The following is a 19160-nucleotide window of genomic DNA, read 5'->3' as shown; positions in this document are numbered from 1 at the left end:
TAATCCAGAGAGTCTCAGGTTTTTCTGCAGTTTCATACTTGAGCTCTGAGCAGTCAGACTGCTCCCTTACATACAGTGCAACTCCCCCACCTTTTGCCCTGCCTGTCCTTCCTGAACAGCCTATATCCATCCATGACAGTACTCCAGTCATGTGAGTTATCCCACCAAGTCTCTGTTATTCCAATCACATCATAATTCCTTGACTTTGCCAGGACTTCCAGTTCTCCCTGCTTGTTTCCCAGGCTTCGTGCATTTGTGTATAGGCACTTGAGATAACCTGCTGATCGCCCCTCTTTCTCAGTAAGGGGGTTGGACTAGATGAGCAGGGGGTTGGACTAGATGACCTCCTGAGGTCTCTTCTAACCCTAATCTTCTACGATTCTATTATTCTACTATCAGAAAGGGGGCCAGATAAGAACCTAAGAGAAATAAATTCCATCTCCAAAATATTTTTTGATGAGAAAAGTGATTTCGCTGCAAAATGCCAGGAAGCCCTTCCTCTGTATTCAGCAGACACTGTGCTCAGCAGCATGTGGCTCTAGATGCTAATCATTCTCATGTTATTAGCACATGCCAGTTCCCAAGTGTTGCACAGACATTAGCTAATTACATTTCACGGCCCTACTGGGGCTCTCGTTAGCTTCATTATAAAACTTCTAATTTAAAATTACCCCGAACAAAGGTTTCATAAATTCCCCTGCACGCTGAGAAAAAGAGCTGCAGCTGAAATCTACTTATCTAGTTAGAGGTGAGAGTGGATTAATCCAGTTATCCTGATCTAATCTACCCAGAGGCTGGATTCTGCTCCTGGTTCTAGCAGTAGAAATCCTGAAATCAAGGGAGTTGGGAATGGCACTACAGGGGAGGTGATTCTGCTGTGTTTTAGGGCTTGTCCACACAGAGTGGCCTATAGGGGGTGTGAACTGTGGAGCGCTCTACCGTGTTATGCTCTGACTGTCCTGTGTAGGCCCCGCTGGCGTGAACTAAAAGGTATTGAGTTCATGCTGATGTTGTCCCATTTAAACAGGGCTCTGTTAATGCACACATTAGCTCATTCCCACAGGGTCTAGATGGGGCAGTTAGGGTGCAACATGTTGGAGTGCTCTGCCGTTCACACCCCTGTAGTCCGAACTGCAGCGTCATGTAGACAAGCTCTCAGACAAGTGTTGACCCCAGCAGGAATTGCATCCGTGGAACTGAGGCCAGAAGAGAGCCCCCGCTGTTTATAATGCACACATCACAACTGCCGCCCATCGAGGGACCGTACATTTGATTTATAAAAAGCCAGTGGGGCTTAAAAAGCCTTGGATGAAAAAGACAATAGATTGTTCTTATTACTCTGTAACACATCGTGGACTTTGCTGTCACTACGCTGCCCCCACAGCCACTCAGGGCTTCAGTTAGGCAACAGAGAGAGAACTCAAATCCTCCTGCTCCACAAGCCCAGGCCCCTGCCACTAGAGCTAAAGGAGAATCTCCGTTAGCTGTTAGCAGTATGAGGCCCATGACACACAGTTGAACAGTCCCACTTTCACTCAGCGGAGGGCATTGACTTTCATACGTCCCAGCCAGTTCGTTCCAGTATTTGTTTTCCCAAACTCTCAGCTCCTCATCAGCCAAAGGATTTGGGGGGCACATTGTCAGAGGAAAGCAACACAAGTAGAACAACTTGGGACACACCCCCACACAGCAGGCATTAGAGAGGAACACGGCATTTGCAGTCTTTCCTGGTGCAGCTGAGTGGAGAAATTCCCACTGCCCTGGGAAGGCAGAAGGGGAAATTTGTTGTTTGTGGAAAAGTATCAAACAATTCCTATTCTAAGCTTACACCTTTCCCTATGAAGCGGTGGTTTATGCTGACATCAAACTGTAATTCCACTATAACACCCCTCCCTGCTCTCATTGGAGCATAGGAATTGCTGGACTGGATTAGACCAGGATTGTGTCTCTGATGATAGAAGCCAGAACCAGATGCTTCCAAAAATGGTGCAGAAAGCCTGGTGGTGAGCAATAATGGATTAACTTGAGACAATATCAGAACAAATCAAAGAGATGGAGTGCATCTGGCTCTCTGTGTGCTCCGATTAATGATTAACAACAAAAGCAACAATGTAACTCTCCCCTAGCATTTCTCATCCTCCAAGGATTAGGAAGCACAGTAAGGATGGATCCTTCCTCCCACCCCCCTTTAAAGGGGTAGATAAGTATCAACTCCAGCTTGTACACGGGCTGCAAAGCAGGGAGGTCACACAGCTAGCTGGAGGAACAGGCAAGTCTAGAATTCAGGAGCTCCCATCTCCCAGACCTCTGCTCAGATGGGCTGTCTTCCTCCAGATGAAATGGGCACTTTTCCAGGATCAGGGCTTTACTAAGGACACTCCCAGTAAAACTCTACATGACCAAAATCCAAACCCTGGAGGAGGAGTGTCCACTTCTTCATGGTGGCAACATTTCCTGGTAGCCCCCACGCTCCTGGATGTTAGAGTCACACTTTTCTCAACAACTGTGTTCCCCCCCACCAGCCCCATCTTCAATTCTGACCTGATTTTAGCAGCAGCTCTCTGGTGAGATGACAGAGTAAGTGAATGAGGCTTCCTGCTGCCTGAAAGAGTCTGCTTTTAGAGAGCAAAAGGAATTGGTTTCTCGCTCCACCTTTGATAGCCTGGCTGCTCAGATGGGAAAGGGAAGCAAGAGCATGTCCAGTGTTCCAGATACAGCCGAGCAGAATGCCCCTACTGTGCTGCTGAACATACCAGGCAGGCCATAGTGCTGAATGCAGCAGGTATATTAAGGTAGAGTAATGTACTGGCTGGCTTGCTGAATTGGTCAGGGATGCCCGCACATTCCATTTCACTGGGTGGTGCACAGCGCTGAAAGGGTTACTGTTTTCCCCTCTCCCTGTGACAGCCAGCCAGCCCTCTGTCCCAGCCTCTATCCATCAGTCTGTCTTTGCGTGTGTCTATCAATCTAGGCAGCTATGCAGCAGAAGGCAGACAAATAGCCCCTTATCAGTAGACTATCGGGAATGAAATAGATCAAGAACCCACAAAGCCAGGCACACTGCGGATCAGGGAAGATGAATAAGAGAAAAACAAATGCTATTTATCACCGCCTAACACTCCCAAGGACAAATGACACCTGCACTAGCAAGGTAATGAAACCCTTCAGGGAGGAAAACAAATGAATTATGACCCTGACTCCTGCTTGCCCTGCGTCCCAGCCAAGGCTGGGCTGGCATTTCCATTACACACCTTGTTTTCACCCTGGGCTTCATAACTTCACATCACTTTGCTGGAGCGTGAGTGTGAGGGGGAACCTGGTTCACAAGGAATCTCCATCCCAAAGGCCTAGGCCAGGTCCACACTACAGAATTACTTTGATATAAGTACGTGGCTCAGGGGTGTGAAAACGTAGTTCTACCGACCAAAGAGCTGGTGTAGACAGATGTGGATTAACTCTGGCGGAGGTGGATTAACTACACCGACAGGAGAGCTCTTCACTAACACGCTACAGCACCACCGATGCAGCATTTTAAGTGTAGACGTGCCCTTAGAATGGAAGCTTTCTGGGGAAGAGACAGTCTTTTGTTCTGAGTTTGTACAATGCCGAGCATCACAGGGTCCTGGTCTGTGACTGGGGCTGCTAGACCCTCTCACAATACAAATAACGTAACAATAATGATGGAGAACTTCCGATGGTGATGCTAACAATGGACTACCCTCTGCTTTCAGCCAGGCTGGCGACCCCTACAACTGGAGCTGGGCGAAAAACAGCTTTTTGGGGTTCATGGGCCATTTTAAAAAGTCGGGGAAAAATTCAGTTTGGGTTAGACTGCGAAAACTTTTCAGCGAATTGAAAATTTATTTGAAAAAAAAAAAAAGGTTTCAGGTCAAACAAATTATTTTGTTTCGATTTTGACCATTTTTAAACATTTTTGAATATAAATAAAAATAAAATTAAAGAAACTTGAAATGAAAAGTTGTTTCAAACAGAAAAATTGAAATATTTTGTTTCAAAAACATCAACAATAGATTTTGGGGGGAATTTTTTAGGGTTTTTTTTCTAGATGAAAAATTAGGTGAAATCGACATGTATTCATTCGATACACCTTTTGATGTCCCTGAACCTTCACTTTTTGCCAAAAAAAGCTGTGTGTGAAAAATTTGGCCCCACTCAACCTGTGACTACCAAGAGCCCTCATTTACACCTCACTTTACTCAGACTTTGTCCTATTTCTCCATCCTCTTTTGTCTGTTTCACCTTGTCATAATCCTGAACTGGGAGCTCTCTGGGGCAAGGACTGTCTGTTTTCATTAGGAACATAAGACTTGCCAGACTGGGTCAGAACGCTGGTCCCTCTAACCAGTATCCTGTCTCTGACTGTGATGCTGGTAGACCAGGTGCCAACTCCTCCCAAGGCTGTAGCTGTCAGCTGAGCACTGACAAACTCATTGCTGGAAACCAGACCAACCAATATGTGAATATTGTTCAAGATAGGTGTTGGACTTGTAACAATGTCTTTAGTGGTTAGACTCTATAGAATGCTTGTAAATTGCTGCAAGGGTTAATCTGACTTGTAATGTCTGTATCTCATGCTCTAAGGTAATAGGTACATTTTACTCTATAACTGTACAAATGCCTGCTCTGAACCTGTGAACTCAGGCAGGAGGAATGGCTGCCCTGACCATTAGGGAGGATTATCCGAACTAAATGGGTCATTGTGGCACATCACATTAGAAAAACTTTGCTAATTGCCCCTACGTAGGCTATGTGCAGAGGGGCTCGTCTCATCTGTTTGGATTTCAGAAGAGCAAAATAAAAATAGCTGACATGAAAATTTTTCATCTCTTTGCTGTTTGGACTCTCACGAGGCTGAGAAACAAAAGCAAAGATCCCCCAGGTCAACCTGGGTTAGCCCTAAAGCACATTCAGTGCTGACAGATTGCTACAACTCAGTCACATTTTGGAACCATAACTCCTTTGTAAGATACGTTGCTTGCTTTAACGGTAAATAACTCTCTCATTTCTTTTTCCTAGTTAATAAATCCTTAGTTAGTTTAGTACAGGATTCGCTACAAGTGCTGTCTTTGCTGTGAGATCTAAGGTACAAACTGACCTGAGGAAAGTGACTGGTCTCTTGGGATTGGAAGGAACCTGAATATTTTGTGATAGTTGGTATAAGCAGAGGTGAAAATAAGCCGGTCCAGTCCGGTGTGGCGTACCGGCAAGAGCAGGTACACAGCCAACCGTACCGGCAGAGGGCAGCTTCCTGAGGCTCGTGATTTAAAGGGCCCGGGGCTCCCAGCAGTGGCTGGAATCCCGGACCCTTCAAATCGCCACCAGACCCCCGCTGCTGGAGCCCTGGGGTAGTGGTGGTGGTGGCCGGGAGCCCCGGGGCTCTGGTGGTGCTTTAAAGGGCCTGGGGCTCCCAGCCACGGCTACTGCAGCCAGAGCCCCGGGCCTTATGGGAGTTGGGTCCTGGTGTGGGGTTCAGAGGGAGCAGGGGCCCATGGGAGCTGAGTCCTGGTATTGGGCTCAGAGGGAGCAGGGGCTCATGGGAGCTGAGTCCTGGTGTGGGGCTCAGAAGGAGAAGGGGCTCATGGGAGCTGGGTCCCTCGAGGGGGGTATGGGACAGAACCCTAGATATGAGGGGAGAACCTCAGGGGAGAGTGCTGTGCCCTAGGGGAAGCTGAAGGGGGCAGTGGATCCTCTTGGTTTCTCAGGATATTCATTCTGTTGACACCACTCCATGCCCTGCAGAGCAATGCAAACCGCTGGCACCTTCTTCCCAGGAGCCACCCATGCTGTCTCGGGTAGCCGTGGCACAGCGAGTGGCAGGAGGGGCTGGCCACCCTGAGGACATGCCTGGGGTCTCGGACAGGTCCCCACGCGGGGTGCCTAGCCCCTCCCGCTGCTTGCAGTGCTGTGGCTACACTATTTTTAGTGCATTCTCCTGATCAGGGCTAGCGTGGGTATGTCTCCTGGAGCTCCAAGTGTAGATGTCCCTCTGTGTTTCTCCCAGCTCCCATCCCACTCCGGACACGCACAGCCTGAACTCGGGCTCACAAAGGAAGGGGCCAGCTGCTGACACAGCAGTACACCTAGTGAAATCCACACTCTGTGTTTCCTGCTGTGCCACTGGCCCTTCCCCAACAACTGTGCTGCAAGCCGCGATCCCAGGGTGCAGCCTTACGGCTCGCTCTGCGGCCAGCTCTCTTCCCAACCTGGCACTGTTGTGGGGTTCTCGCCCCCCCCGCTGTGTGAGGCGTGCAGAGTGTTTGCTTTGCCGGCTGGAGGCTCGCTACTCTCCGCCTGCCGGAGAGGGAGGGAGTCACCCTGCGCCGGTGCCAATATTTAATTTCCGAAAGAAGTCTGCGAGGTGTGCTAACTGGAGCTGTGTGGCAGGGATTATCCATCAGCATGGATCCTCTGAGTCCATCACTCACCCTGACAGGTCGCCGATTACAGGGGGCTGGGTCAGGCCAGGCGATTTCTCAGAGGCCACTGTTTCTTTCATGCAAATTGGAAAATAAACCTTTCCAGCATTTTCATGCAAGAGACCAGTGAGGATCTTGCTTTCCTTTGCATCCTCTCCGAGTCCTGCTGGCTACGTGACACAGGGATGCTATTGTTCTCATGGGAAATATTGGCTATTTTTAATTGCTGATAGGGAAAATAAAAAAAAAAAAAAAGACCTTGATTTTAGATGGGAACCCAGCGTGGCAAGAGGTGCCAGACAGGCCTGCAGGGCACTGAATAGGCACAGCATGGAGACTGTGACCCCTAACCCCATTGGGAAGGGGTTTCATTCCCCATGACCTATTTCACCTCTGGCTTCTCTGTGCAGATATCCAACAAGAAGGTCAATTTGTGTCCAGTTGTGATGGTGGGTCCGGATTGAGACCTGCCAAACTCATTTCACCTGGGAGACCAAAGGTCCATCTAATGGCAATGACTCTCCTGCGCTTGAAGCGGATGCAAACTTGCCACCTTGTTCCAATGGCACAGCTCAGGATCTACCCAGGTGCTGGAGCTAACTATGACTCAGCTCACAAATTACAGGCCGTGTTTTGATTCCTACACAAATCTAATGCAAGAGGAAGTAGTGCAGGAGAAACTCTGTCAGTAAAGCCCATGCCTGGACTACCCGTGAGTATTTAATTCACAGAAATGAATACTGATTATTAAATGCAGCACTCAGAAGTATTTGTCAAATAGACACAGTGTTCCTTCCTCATGGCCTTTGCTTAGCTTATGTATGCTTTGTCCTCGAGGTATAATACTAATAAGCAGACTGCGCTCTCCTGGGGTGGGCGAATGACTGTGTGTCTGTGACTGCCCTCTACTGGCTGGCAGTGAGTGTCATGGTCTCTCACAGAGTAACAGAGACCAGCATCTAAAGGCTGGTCTACAATGAAAGGCTACACTGACATAGCGATGTCGCTCAGGAGTGTGGAAAATCCACACCCCGAGAGACATCTTTAAGCCAACCTCACCCCCAGTGTAGACAGCACTAGGTCAATGGAAGAACCGAGCTAAGGCCTCTCAGGTAGGTGGATGACCTACAGTGATGGGAGAACCCCTAATGTCACTGCAGTGAGTGTGTACACTGAATCGCTAGAGTGGGAAACACAGAAGGTGAAGCCTAAATGATTTCTATCTGGGGACTTTTGAATAGAGCAGGGTAAAGTTTTTTAGCCCAAACTCCCCCCCCCGCCCACAAACAATGCAGATTTGACAAACTTCCGTCAATTTGTGTCAGTTTCATTGACTTGTTCGTGTTGGAACCTGCCCCCCCCCCCAAAAAAAAACAACACCCTAGAAAAAGGCAAAACAGCTCATTTAATCTGTTTTCAAATGATTTTTCAGTCTGAAATTACTTTGTTTAGAATCATAGAATCATAGAATAACAGAGTTGGAAGGGACCTCTGGAGGCCATCTAGTCCAATTCCCTGCCCAGAAATGTCCTTTCATTTGGAAGGCCAAGGCACAATTGGAGTTGCAGCTAGCAAGGGATGTGAATGGTAACAAGAAGAGTTTCTACAGGAATGTTAGCAACAAGAAGAAGGTGAGGGAAAGTGTGGGAGCCTTACTGAATGGGGGAGGCAACCTAGTGACAGAGGATGTGGAAAAAGCTGAAGTACTCAATGCTTCTTTTTACTCTGTCTTCACAGACAAGATCAGCTCCCAGACTTCTGCACTGGGCAGCACAGCATGGGGAGGAGGTGACCAGCCCTCTGTGGTGAAAGAACAGATTAAGGACTATTTAGAAAAACTGGACGTGCACAAGCCCATGGGGCCGGATGCGCTGCATCTGAGGGTGCTGAGGGAGTTGGCTGATGTGATTGCAGAGCCATTGGCTATTATCTTTGAAAACTCATGGTGATTGGGGGAGGTCCCAGATGACTGGAAAAAGGCTAATGTAGTGCCCATCTTTAAAAAAGGGAAGAAGGAGGATCCGGGGAACTACAGACTGGTCAGCCTCACCTCAGTCCCTGGAAAAATCATGGAGCTGGTCCTCAAGGAATCCATTTTGAAACACTTGGAGGAGAGGAAGGTGATTAGGAACAGTCAACATGGATGTGGGGAAAGCAGTGGACGTGGTATAACTTGACATTAGCAAAGCTTTTGATATGGTCTCCCCAGAGTATTCTTGCCAGCAAGTTAAAGAAGTTTGGATTGGATGAATGGACTATAAGGTGGATAGAAGGCTGGTTAGATCTCTGGGCTCAACGGGTAGTGATCAATGGCTTGATGTCTAGTTGGCAGCCAGTATCAAGCGGAGTGCCCCAAGGGTCGGTCCTGGGGCCAGTTTTGTTCAACACCTTCATTAAGATCTGGATGATGGAATGGATTGCACCTTCAACAAGTTCATCGATGACTCTAAATTGGGGGGAGAGATAGATGTACAGGAGGGTAGGGATAGGGTCCAGAGTGACCTAGACAAATTAGAGGATTGGGCCAAAAGAAATCTGACGAGGTTCAACAAGGACAAGTGCAGAGTCCTGCACTTAGACAGAAGAATCCCATGCACTGCTACAGGCTGGGGGCCGACTGGCTAAGCGGCAGTTCTACAGAAAAGGACCTGGGGATTACAGTGGACTAGAAGCTGGATATGAGTCAACAGTGTGCCCTTGTTGCCAAGAAGGCTAACAGCGTATTAGGCTGCATTAGTAGGAGCATTGCCAGCAGATCGAGGGAAGTGATTATTCCCCTCTATTTGGCAATGGTGAGGCCACACTTGGAGTATTGCATCCAGTTTTGGGCCCCTCATTACAAAAGGGATGTGGACAAATTGGAGAGAGTCCAGTGGAGGGCAATGAAAACGATCAGAGGGCTGGGGCACATGATTTACAAGGAGAGGCTGAGGGAACTGGGTTTATTTAGTCTGCAGAAGAGAAGCGTGAGGGGGGATTTGATAGCAGCCTTCAATTACCTGAAAGGGGGTTCCAAAGAGGATGGAGCTCAGCTGTTCTCAGTGGTGGCAGATGACAGAACAAGGAGCAATGGTCTCAAGTTGCAGTGGGGGAGGTCTAGGTTGGATATTAGGAAAAACTATTTCACTAGGAGGGTGGAGAAGCACTGGAATGGGTTACCTGGGAGGTCATGGCCTCTCTATCCTTAGAGGTTTTTAAGGCCCGGCTTTACAAAGCCCTGGCTGGGATGATTTAGTTGGGGATTGGTCCTGCTTTGAGCAGGGGGTTGGACTAGTTGACCTCCTGAGGTCTCTTCCAACCCTAATCTTCTCTGATTCTGTATTGTATTTTTTTTAAACAAGTTTAGAATGGTCAGAATCAAAATGGAATGTTTCATTTGACCTGTGTTTTAACTTTTTGATTTGCCAACGCTTGTGGAACATTTCATTTTCAGACTGACCCCCAAATAATTGTTTTTTTTAATGGCCAGTGAATGGAAAAATTGTGATTTCAACAGCTCTGCTTTCAAAATTGATTGCAGGCTATAGAGAGGAGAATCATATGGCTATACAGCAGGCCCAGTTAGCTGGCACTCTCACCTAACCAAAGGTTAGCTGTGTCCCCTGGAGAGGATTTCTCAGTGACTGAAGCGGGAGAGAGAGACAGGAGACCCTTCCCTGGTGTAAAACAGTGTCGCTCCATTGACTTCACTCAAGCTATGCTGAGTTATGCTGGCTGAGGATCTGGCCCAAACTCAATGTTGCCAGCATTCCCAATGTTATCACAACTCTCATGATGTTGAGTGGTTTTTTTTGTAAAGCCCCAGCTCTTGGAGTCATGGGATTAGGTGATAATCTCGGTTTTTATTTTTTATAGAAGTACATTTCCAACTTGCAATAGAGCGAGCCCTCACCTGAGGCACCCTCCAGCATCAGGCCATAGCACAACAAGTGTGCCTGCCTTAGTTTCCCCTTTTGTTTGCCTAAGAAAGGAACATAATCTCTCTGTGTCCAAAACAAAACCTGCCTCTGGGCATAACTTATTCACACACAGTGCAGTAACTCCCCTGCCCCCCCAACCTTGTAATAAAAACCATTCTCCAATTCCCACAATAAAAAAAGATACTGCAGGGTTTTTTTCCATTCCCCTCTACAGGAACATCAAGTCCAAGTCACCCACCCGAGGTCAATAGCGGCACTTTGTTCCCAGTTCCTTTTGACGTGATTCAGGGCCCCATTGTCCAGTACCTTCACCCAGGCAGACCCCGCTCCTTCATGCCTGTACCCCTGCTCAGCAGGATCCACTCTCCCACAAGAACCCTCTGACTTCTGGGCTTGGCTTCTGCTGACCCAGCTGGAGCCTCCCCTTTCCGAGGGGCCACTGCCAGAGCCTTCTGCTCCCTGGGGGTACCCAGCTTTGCTCCGTTCTCACCAACAGCTTTCTTCCAAGCTCCTGGCTAAATTACTGCTCTCCCTTCAAACTCAGCTCCTGCCAGCTCTGCTTGCTGCTTCTGTCTCTGAATCCTCTCTGGGGCTGACTCTCTGGGTTTCTGCGGGTATGTCTACACTGCACCCCAAGCCCGGGTCTGTGGGACTTGGCGTTTCCAAGCTCACACTTGGATGTCCCTGCTGCATGGTAAATCTGGGTTTACAATGGCAGGATCTGGGTCTCACAGCCGTGCTCATGCATCCGCGCTGCACTACATAGACCTTCTGACTCGTGTCTGTTGCTTTGCCTGCGTCCACACTGCCAAATGACAGGGCTTGGACCTGAGTCACAGCGGGACTTGGGCTCTGATCCACGGCCCGAGCGGGATCCTAGGAGCCGGGTTCTCAGTGCCAGTCAGAGTGACGGGTGCGTGGATGGAAGGGGGAGCTTGGACTTGAACCTAAGTCACAGCCCAGGCTTAGTGTGCAGTGTGGACACACCCTGTGTCTCCTGCTCTCGAACAGCTCTCACCTGCTGATCACCTCCTGTTGTGCCTAGAGTTTTCTACTGACAATGAGGCTGATGAGCAATAGTGCAGGACGACCACCCGAAATATGAGTGATATAATGTGTCTCTAACATTGTAGGGAGCTCTCAGCAGACACAGGGGGCAGGAGGAAGCGAGATGGAACATGTCTGCACTCTGCCAGTTCTCAGCTGGCAGGTGGTCCCCTGCGTACAAGGACCAGAGCAGCGTAAAGGAGCTTAAAAGCCCCCCACGCGGCTGGGGAAGGTTTCCTTTGGTGCAGGCAGCACTACGGGGGGCAGACATAAGGCTGTGTTGGGAGGAGGCCCACGTGCGGGTAGAGACCAGGTAGTGCTGCAGCCATGGGGCTGGCTGAGGTACACTCTCCGGCCCACAGAGCATCCCAGGGCTAGGAGGGCATAAAGGTGAATTAAAGTCTCCAAGCCCCCGTCCCCCTCAGGCTGGGAGTTCTGTGCTCCACCACTTAGAGACACAGCACAGAATCTGTCTCGGGGTGTCCTTGTAACTATTGGGGTGAGGTCTGAGCCAGAGCTGGGAGTCAGGTTTTAATACCCAGGAGACAAACTCCCTGAAGTTTGCAGTATGGGCGATTTAACCCCAGCAGAACCGCAGAGCCCTTCAGCCTGACTAGCCCTTACCCCTGTGGAGAACCAGGTCGCTAATGTCCATTCAGCAACTCCAGAAACTAGCTAGGTGGGACGGGGAGGCTGGTGCAGGGGAAGGTGGGTAGCGTGCTTACCCGTGGTGTTACTGATCGGAGGTAAATTCTCACAGTATTGATCCTGGATGGAAGCCGAGATGGGGCTAATCCAGAGGATAAATACCTGCAGACAGAAGTGGAGGAAGCAAACACTGTTAGGGCTGCGGGTGGCCATCACAGCGGGTGATTCTGATCTCACGTACATAGAATTATAGAATATTAGGCTTGGAAGAGACCACAGTATTTCCTAGGAAGAACTCAGGTTTGCTTTGGTCACATTGTCCCAGCTTCCTGATGGGGCCTCAGGGACCTTCCCTTGTGTCAGCTCTCCCTGGGTGAGAACTGTGCACAAAGGCACCCGATCCTGGCCCAATGAGCTGCTCAGAGCCAAATCCATCCCCAATGTAATGCCCCTGGAGCCAGAGGAATTGCTCCTGGTATGAATTTGGTCCAGTACATCTAATTCCTAACCCCCCTGCCTGCTTCAGCACAGAGCCATTCCCACATTCAGGTCACAATGAGGGTTGTGAAGCTCATGCAAATTCTGCTTCCTACAAATTCTGCTCCGGTTGTTAGAGAGGCCTGACTCTCGGAGACCCAGGCCCAGAGCTATCTATGAGTATTATTATTGTTATTTATTATTTATTATTCTGCGTGAGACTGTACAATAAACTCCCTTTGCTCCACTAAGGGGCTGATTCTCATCTACACTAATAATTAATTAATAGCTGGCATTTTTATAGCATTTTTCATCAGTAGCTCTCAGAGCCCTTTTCAAAGGAGGTCAGTATGATTATCCCCATTTTACAGGTGGGGAAACTGAGGCACAGAGCCAGGAAACCGATTTGCTGAAGGAGCCTTCAGTGAACATACATTACATTCACACTCACTTTAAGAGCCCTCTCCATACCCAGAACCATATAAAGTGGCCTTAATGTAAATGAAAATGAGGCTGGAGGTTTTTTAAATGTATCATATTTATTCTGCCCCTCCTCCCACAAAAAAAATTTGTGCACAACTTTCCTAGGCACCAGAATGAAAACTAAGGTTGCTCAGGTGTATTTGCTCAAAATGCATACTCTAAGGGTCTGTCCATACTGCAGCTGGAGCTGTGATTTCAGCATATTGGGGGGAGGGATAGCTCAGTGGTTTGAGCATTGGCCTGCTAAACCCAAGGTTGTGAGTTCAATCCTTGAGGGGGCCATTTAGGGATCTGGGGCAAAAATTGGGGATTGGTCCTGCTTTGAGCAGGGGGTTGGACTAGATGACCTCCTGAGGTCCCTTCCAACACTGACCTTCTATGATTCTATGATATTGCCATACCTAAGCTAGCTTCGCTCTAGCGAGCCCAGGTATCAATAGCAGCGAAGCTGTGGCTGCATGGCCTTCAGTTCAAGCTAGCCGTCCAAGCAAAATAGCCAGGAGCCTGGGTGGGCTTGTATAGCCTGTGCTGAAACCCATGCTGCTGCAGCTTCACTGCTATTGGCACCCAAACTAGCGAGATCCCAGCTAGGTCAGGTAAATCTACATGAGCTGCAATCACACCCCCTGACTGACGTGTAGACATACCCTGAAAGCAAGGAAAACCCAAAGTAAGGGGCCATTCCAACCCAACACAATAGCAGTGTGCAAGAGTTAGCCCACTGCCATCCTGACTTTCTATCACAGCAATGCACAACACCCTCTCCAACGCAATCGCTCCCAACTCATGCTCAGTGAAGACACCACAGCCCCAGGAAACACATTGCAACCTGCTCTGACCCACCACAGCCCCAGGAATCACTTTGCAACCTGCTCTGACCCACCACAGCCCCAGGAATCACATTGCAACCTGCTCTGACACACCACAGCCCAGGAATCACATTGCAACCTGCTTTGACCCACCACAGCCCCAGGAATCACATTGCAACCTGCTCTGACCCACCACAGCCCCAGGAAACACATTGCAACCTGCTCTGACCCTATTTAGCAATGGCACCATAATTATCATCTTCCTTTCAGCCTTAGCAGTTGCAGGTACCACGGAGCCGAGAAAGCGTGCAAACCTGTCTTTACGTTCAAACCCTGTTACCTTATGGAAGACAAATAATAAATACTCTTGCTAATAAAATCACAGACTTTTACTACATTGTTATGCTGGAAGCTGTTAATGGCTTCCATCAAGTAGGTCTTTGATCTATAGACAGTCACAAACCTGGTTAAAGTTGATGGATGTACAAAGCACAGGCCAAGGACTTGTCTGATGGGGAAATCAACCAGAATTGCTCTTGTAGCATGAGCTATTCTGGCACAGTTTACCTGTGTGGATGCTCTAATCTGGAGTAAAAGTCACTTTTATTCTGAAGTGATTAGTGTGCTTCCAAAATGGAGTAATTATTCTGGAATAAAAATCACCCGCCCACAGTCAGACAGAGAGTATGTAGCACAGCGGGAGTGAAACCCAGGTCTCCTAACACACAGGCTAGCCCTTCTGCCACTGACTCCTCTGTCCTCCCTAGCCTTATTTATGGGCCCCTGGGAGAATTCTGGCCTTAGTCACCAGGCAGGTGTTAAAGCAAGATGCCAGGCAAGCGCTGTACTTCGACTGCAGCCACTGGTGGAGAGAGGCAACGCCTCTGATTTCTTCAGGTGCAGTGTTACATCCTGATGTATTGTCGTGTGTTGTTATGATGAGATTTGAGCTCCAGGTCCCTGGAATAAAACCGCCTCCCTCTGATGAAAAGAAATAATTGGGCAGAAATGGCCCGGAAAGCTCATTTAGCAAGCCCTCCCTTGCCGCGCGCTGCAGGACATTCAGCGGCGGGCTCTGCTAATTGCAAGCCAGCATGGGCTCAGTCCTCAGTCACTTGCGATGAAGGGGGTTGTCCAAGGACATGTGTTCTTAAGTCATGTTCCGTTGGGAGCCCCCAGCATGGGTTTGCCTAGTGTTAAAATGAGGGAGTGGAAGGGTTTAGTGCTTAGAGCAGGGGAGTCAGGACTCCTAGGTTCTGTTCTTAGGTCTGGGATGGGAGAAGGGACTAGTGGTTAAAGCAGGGAACCAGAGTCAGAACTCCTGGGTTCTATTCATAGATCAGGCAGGGGAGTTTAGTGGATAGAGAAGGGACTCCTGGGTTTTATTCCTAGTAAGGTCACTGTGTGACCTTAGGGAAGTCACTGGGTCAAATCATCCCAGGTGCAGCTGCACTAACCAGAACAGAATTTGACTATCTGTGCCTCAGTTTACCCACCTGTATAACCAGGGTGATAATTATTTGTCTCCCTCAGAAGGTTGCTAATTAGGATAGGTAATTAATGCCTATAAAGTGCTCTAACAAAATGCTGTGTATGATAAGCACCAAGGATCTGTCTATTTGCTTCTTGCCCTAAATTCTGGTTCCGGGTTGTGATGCTGCCAGATGTTCCACCCCAGAGGCGGATGAGGCACTCCCCAACTCTGGTTTGTGTGTCACTCTAAATTCTCAGGGTCCCTTCAGGATGAAAAGTGCCCGAGGCATGTGCAAGACTACTGTTACTGGCTGTTCTACCAGGCCACCGATGGGAAAGGCTCCAAACTTTTATTACAATCCTGATGCTCTGGCTGACTCTCCTTTCCATCAAGTCTGTCCTGGGTAATTATAGGCCTGTCAGCCTGACATCAATCCAGGGCAAGATAATGCTGCAGTTGATTGGGGACTCGGTTAATAAAGAATTAAAGGAGGATAATGCAATTAATGCAAATCAGCATGGGTTTATAGAAAATAGATCCTCTCAAACTAACTTGATATCTTTTTTTGATGAGATTATCAGTTTGATTGATAGAGGTAACAGTGTTGGCGTAATACACACAGACTTCTGTAAGGTGTTGGAATTGGTACCACTCGATACTTTGATTAAGAAACTAGAACAATATAAAATTAACCTGGCACACGTTAAAAGGATTAAAAACTGGCTAACTGAGAGGACTCAGAATGAAACCATCAGTGGAGAATCATCATCAAATGGATCTGTTTCTAGGGGGGTCTCACAGGGATCAGTTCCTGGGCCTAGGTTATTTAACATTTTTATCAATGACCGGGAAAAAACCATAAAATCATCACTGATAAAGTTTGCAGATGACACAAAAATTGGGAGAGTGGTAAATATCGAAGAAGACAGGACACAGAATCAGAGCGATCTGGATTGCCTGGTAAACTGGGGGCAAATAAACAAATGTTTGTAGCTAGGAACAAAGAATGTTCAGGATGGGGGAACTCTATTCTGGGAAGAACTGACTGAAAAAGATTTGGTGGATGATCAGCCGGACGTGAGCTCCCAGTGTGACTCTGTGGCCAAAGGAGCTAATGCGACCCTTGAAGCCATAAATGGGGCAATCTTGTATATTTGGCACTGGTGCAGCTGATGCTGGAATCCTGTGTCCAGTTCAGGTGCCCCCAGTTCGAAAGGATAAATTGGAGAGGGTTCAGAGAAGAGCCACAAGAATGATTCAGAGCTTTAGAAAACCTGCTTTATAGTGATAGACTCAAAGAACACAATTAACAAAGAGAAGGCCAAGGGAGGGATGATGTGATCACAGCCCATAAGTATTGTATGGGGGAACAAGTATTTAATAATGGGCTATTCAATCTAGCAGAGAAAAGTATCACCCTATTCAATGCTGGAAGCTGAAGCGAGTATAATTCAGACTGGAAATAAGGTGTAATTTGTTAACGGTGAGAGTAATTAACCATTGGAACAATTAACAAGGGTTGTGGGGGATTCTCCATGACTGACAATTTTTTAAAGCAAGATGGGCTGTTTCTCTAGCAGTCCTGCTCTCAGAATTATTTCGGGGCAGGTCTTTGGCCTGTGTTACGCAGGAGATCAGACTAGATGATCACAGTGCTCCCTTCTGGCCTTGGAATGTCTGAATCTCTGAATTGCTCCCACTACAGCGGGGCTAGGGAATGCTGCCAGTATTTGGCCCGAGCCTGGTCACTCACACCATACCTCCAGCACTGGGAGTTATTTCGTCAGCTAGGGAACCATGCTACCAGTCTGTGAGTTGCTGGCAGAGAAGGGTAGCTCTGGCCATCTCAGTCCCTGTCTCCTGACCCAGCTATTTTTTTAAAATTCGTACAGCTTTTGGCACAACTGCAAAAGTCCCTGCTGCCCCAGTGCATGCAACCTCCTTCTCCCAGCACGGCTCAGAACACTCGCTGTCCTCTCCCAATGATCCCACTACTGTCACCATCTTCAGTCCATCCCACTGGACCCCTGCCTCTCTTTGTATCAGACTTAGCTCCTGTGTGGCACACCAGGCCTGCCATAACCTTCAGCCTCTGGGATCCCGTTCCAAGCCAAACATTCCTAGCTCAGTCACATCAAAGCCAGTTTCCTCCAGGGGAAGGCTGTGCCAGGCTCCGTCCTGAGGGCTTGTTTCCTTCAATTGCAGTGTTCAGCCCTTCACTGCTTTGGCTTTGGCGATGGCGAATAAATGGCAAGAATATTTCTCAGAGGGCAAAGTGTCCTTTCTCTTCTCATGCTCCAGGATGGCAGATCCACTTCACTGCTGGGCAGAGACTGAGGCCCATGCTATCCAAAGTGGCTAGTGGTCCTGGGGGCTTCAGGTTGGGGGCTCCTTTAAAAGGGGTCTGATTTTCAGGGTGCTACATGTTCTGCCCTCTCTTAAAGTCTGGCCCCCTTCGAGGAGTCTCCTGTTGGGCCCCTGTACGCTGAAGACTTTCCACCCCCTAAAAATAATTAAAAACCTCCTATCAAAATGAGACCCTCCCCTGCACGCACTTTTAGGATAAGAACAAACGCATGACAGAGGTCAGGCCCGTCTCCTGGGAGGTGCTCAGATACTGCGGTGATGAGCGTGGGACAAGAATCTGGACAGAACAGAATAGAAACCCCCAGACTCACTAGTAACTTTGGAAAATGTAGGCCCAGCCACGGGCAATTGCAGACTGGGAGTCGGGAGCAGAGGGTTAGAATGGCGTTTACTCAGCAGCCTTACTGGAGCCAGCAGCCAGCAAGGCCCCCTCTAGCCCTGGTTCCTGCCCTGGTTTCCCCAAGCTGGGGCTCAGATGTTCCTCCTGTTTTACCAAGGGTGGGGGGGTGGGGTCAGTGCTAATGAGGCCTATTCAATTAAGGTGGAAGTGGCCTATTCTCAACAGATGACAAGAAGGGATGAATATTAACAGAGGGAAATAAATAATAAAAATAAATTTGTTAGTCTCTAAGGGTCCACAAGGACTCATCATTGTTTTTACAGGCACTTCAGCATTTCTGGCGCTTTTACCCAAAGTCTCAGTCTTCCTATCCAAAAGCAGCACGTAAAGGGATCGGTCTGCCCACCATGGAGATGTCACCACTTACGGAAGTGCGTTTGCCAATTCTGCACGGCAGCTTCTTTTGCAACACGGTGGCTTCCTCCAGCACGGCCTGGAGTGGCAAGTTCAGGTCCCCAGCAAAAAGGGAAAGTGCCTCTGAATACTGGGGTAGCAGACTTTCCGGAAAGGTGGGTCTGGCATTTTGGCCAGAGGCTGGGAGATTTCCCTGTGTGAGCTGAGCTGATTTGCCCTAGCAATTGATTTCCTTTTTCTTTTTCTCCGTTTGTCTCCAGGATACCTTTCCAAGCCAGTGGGTTTGGGGGGAGTGGAGCCTGGGACTCCCATTAAAGCCACAGCTGCTTGACACTCAAGAAGGACATACCACTACCTCCCTGCCCCCAAAGTGCCGGACCTAATAACCTGAACATTGGCTCTGAGAACAGGGTTGATATTAATATCGACTGTGTAGGCTGAATCCACCTGGATGCTATCTGATGGCTGCTGCCGCTGCCCGGATTTAATCGGAAAAGCTCATTGTCTCCTGTCTAAAAATAAGTGATGGCACTTCGGAAGTGGGAGGTGGGAGACAACCCACTCCATTTTTCAAAGGGACAGCCCTGGCCTGTCTAGCTAGCTAGCTGGAGGGTTACAAATGGGAGGAATGTAATATCTAGGCTGGGTCAATCCACCAGCTAGATGTGTCATGGTTTCAAAGCAGGGGCACCTATAAATGAATATCTCATCTATCCTGCCTCGAGGGATCCAGCTTAAGACAGA

At 48.5% G+C, this 19160-nt stretch overlaps 1 protein-coding gene across 2 annotated transcripts in view; it reads right to left on the bottom strand.

Annotated features, from left to right (window-relative positions):
* LOC140903899 (corticotropin-releasing factor receptor 1) overlaps window positions 1-19160 on the bottom strand; it is a 124473-nt gene that overhangs the window by 86441 nt on the left and 18872 nt on the right. The window contains exon 2 of one of the 2 annotated variants that reach the window (XM_073325842.1): window positions 12130-12214. The exons of the other annotated variant lie outside the window; for it this stretch is intronic. Coding sequence (XP_073181943.1) covers window positions 12130-12214 — 85 coding nt within the window. The remainder of the gene's footprint in view (window positions 1-12129; window positions 12215-19160) is intronic. 2 annotated transcript variants of the gene reach the window in all.

The sequence above is a fragment of the Lepidochelys kempii genome, chromosome 27, assembly GCF_965140265.1.
Source record: "Lepidochelys kempii isolate rLepKem1 chromosome 27, rLepKem1.hap2, whole genome shotgun sequence".
Taxonomy (NCBI): Eukaryota; Metazoa; Chordata; order Testudines; family Cheloniidae; genus Lepidochelys; species Lepidochelys kempii.
This window is presented reverse-complemented; position numbering and strand designations above follow the sequence as displayed.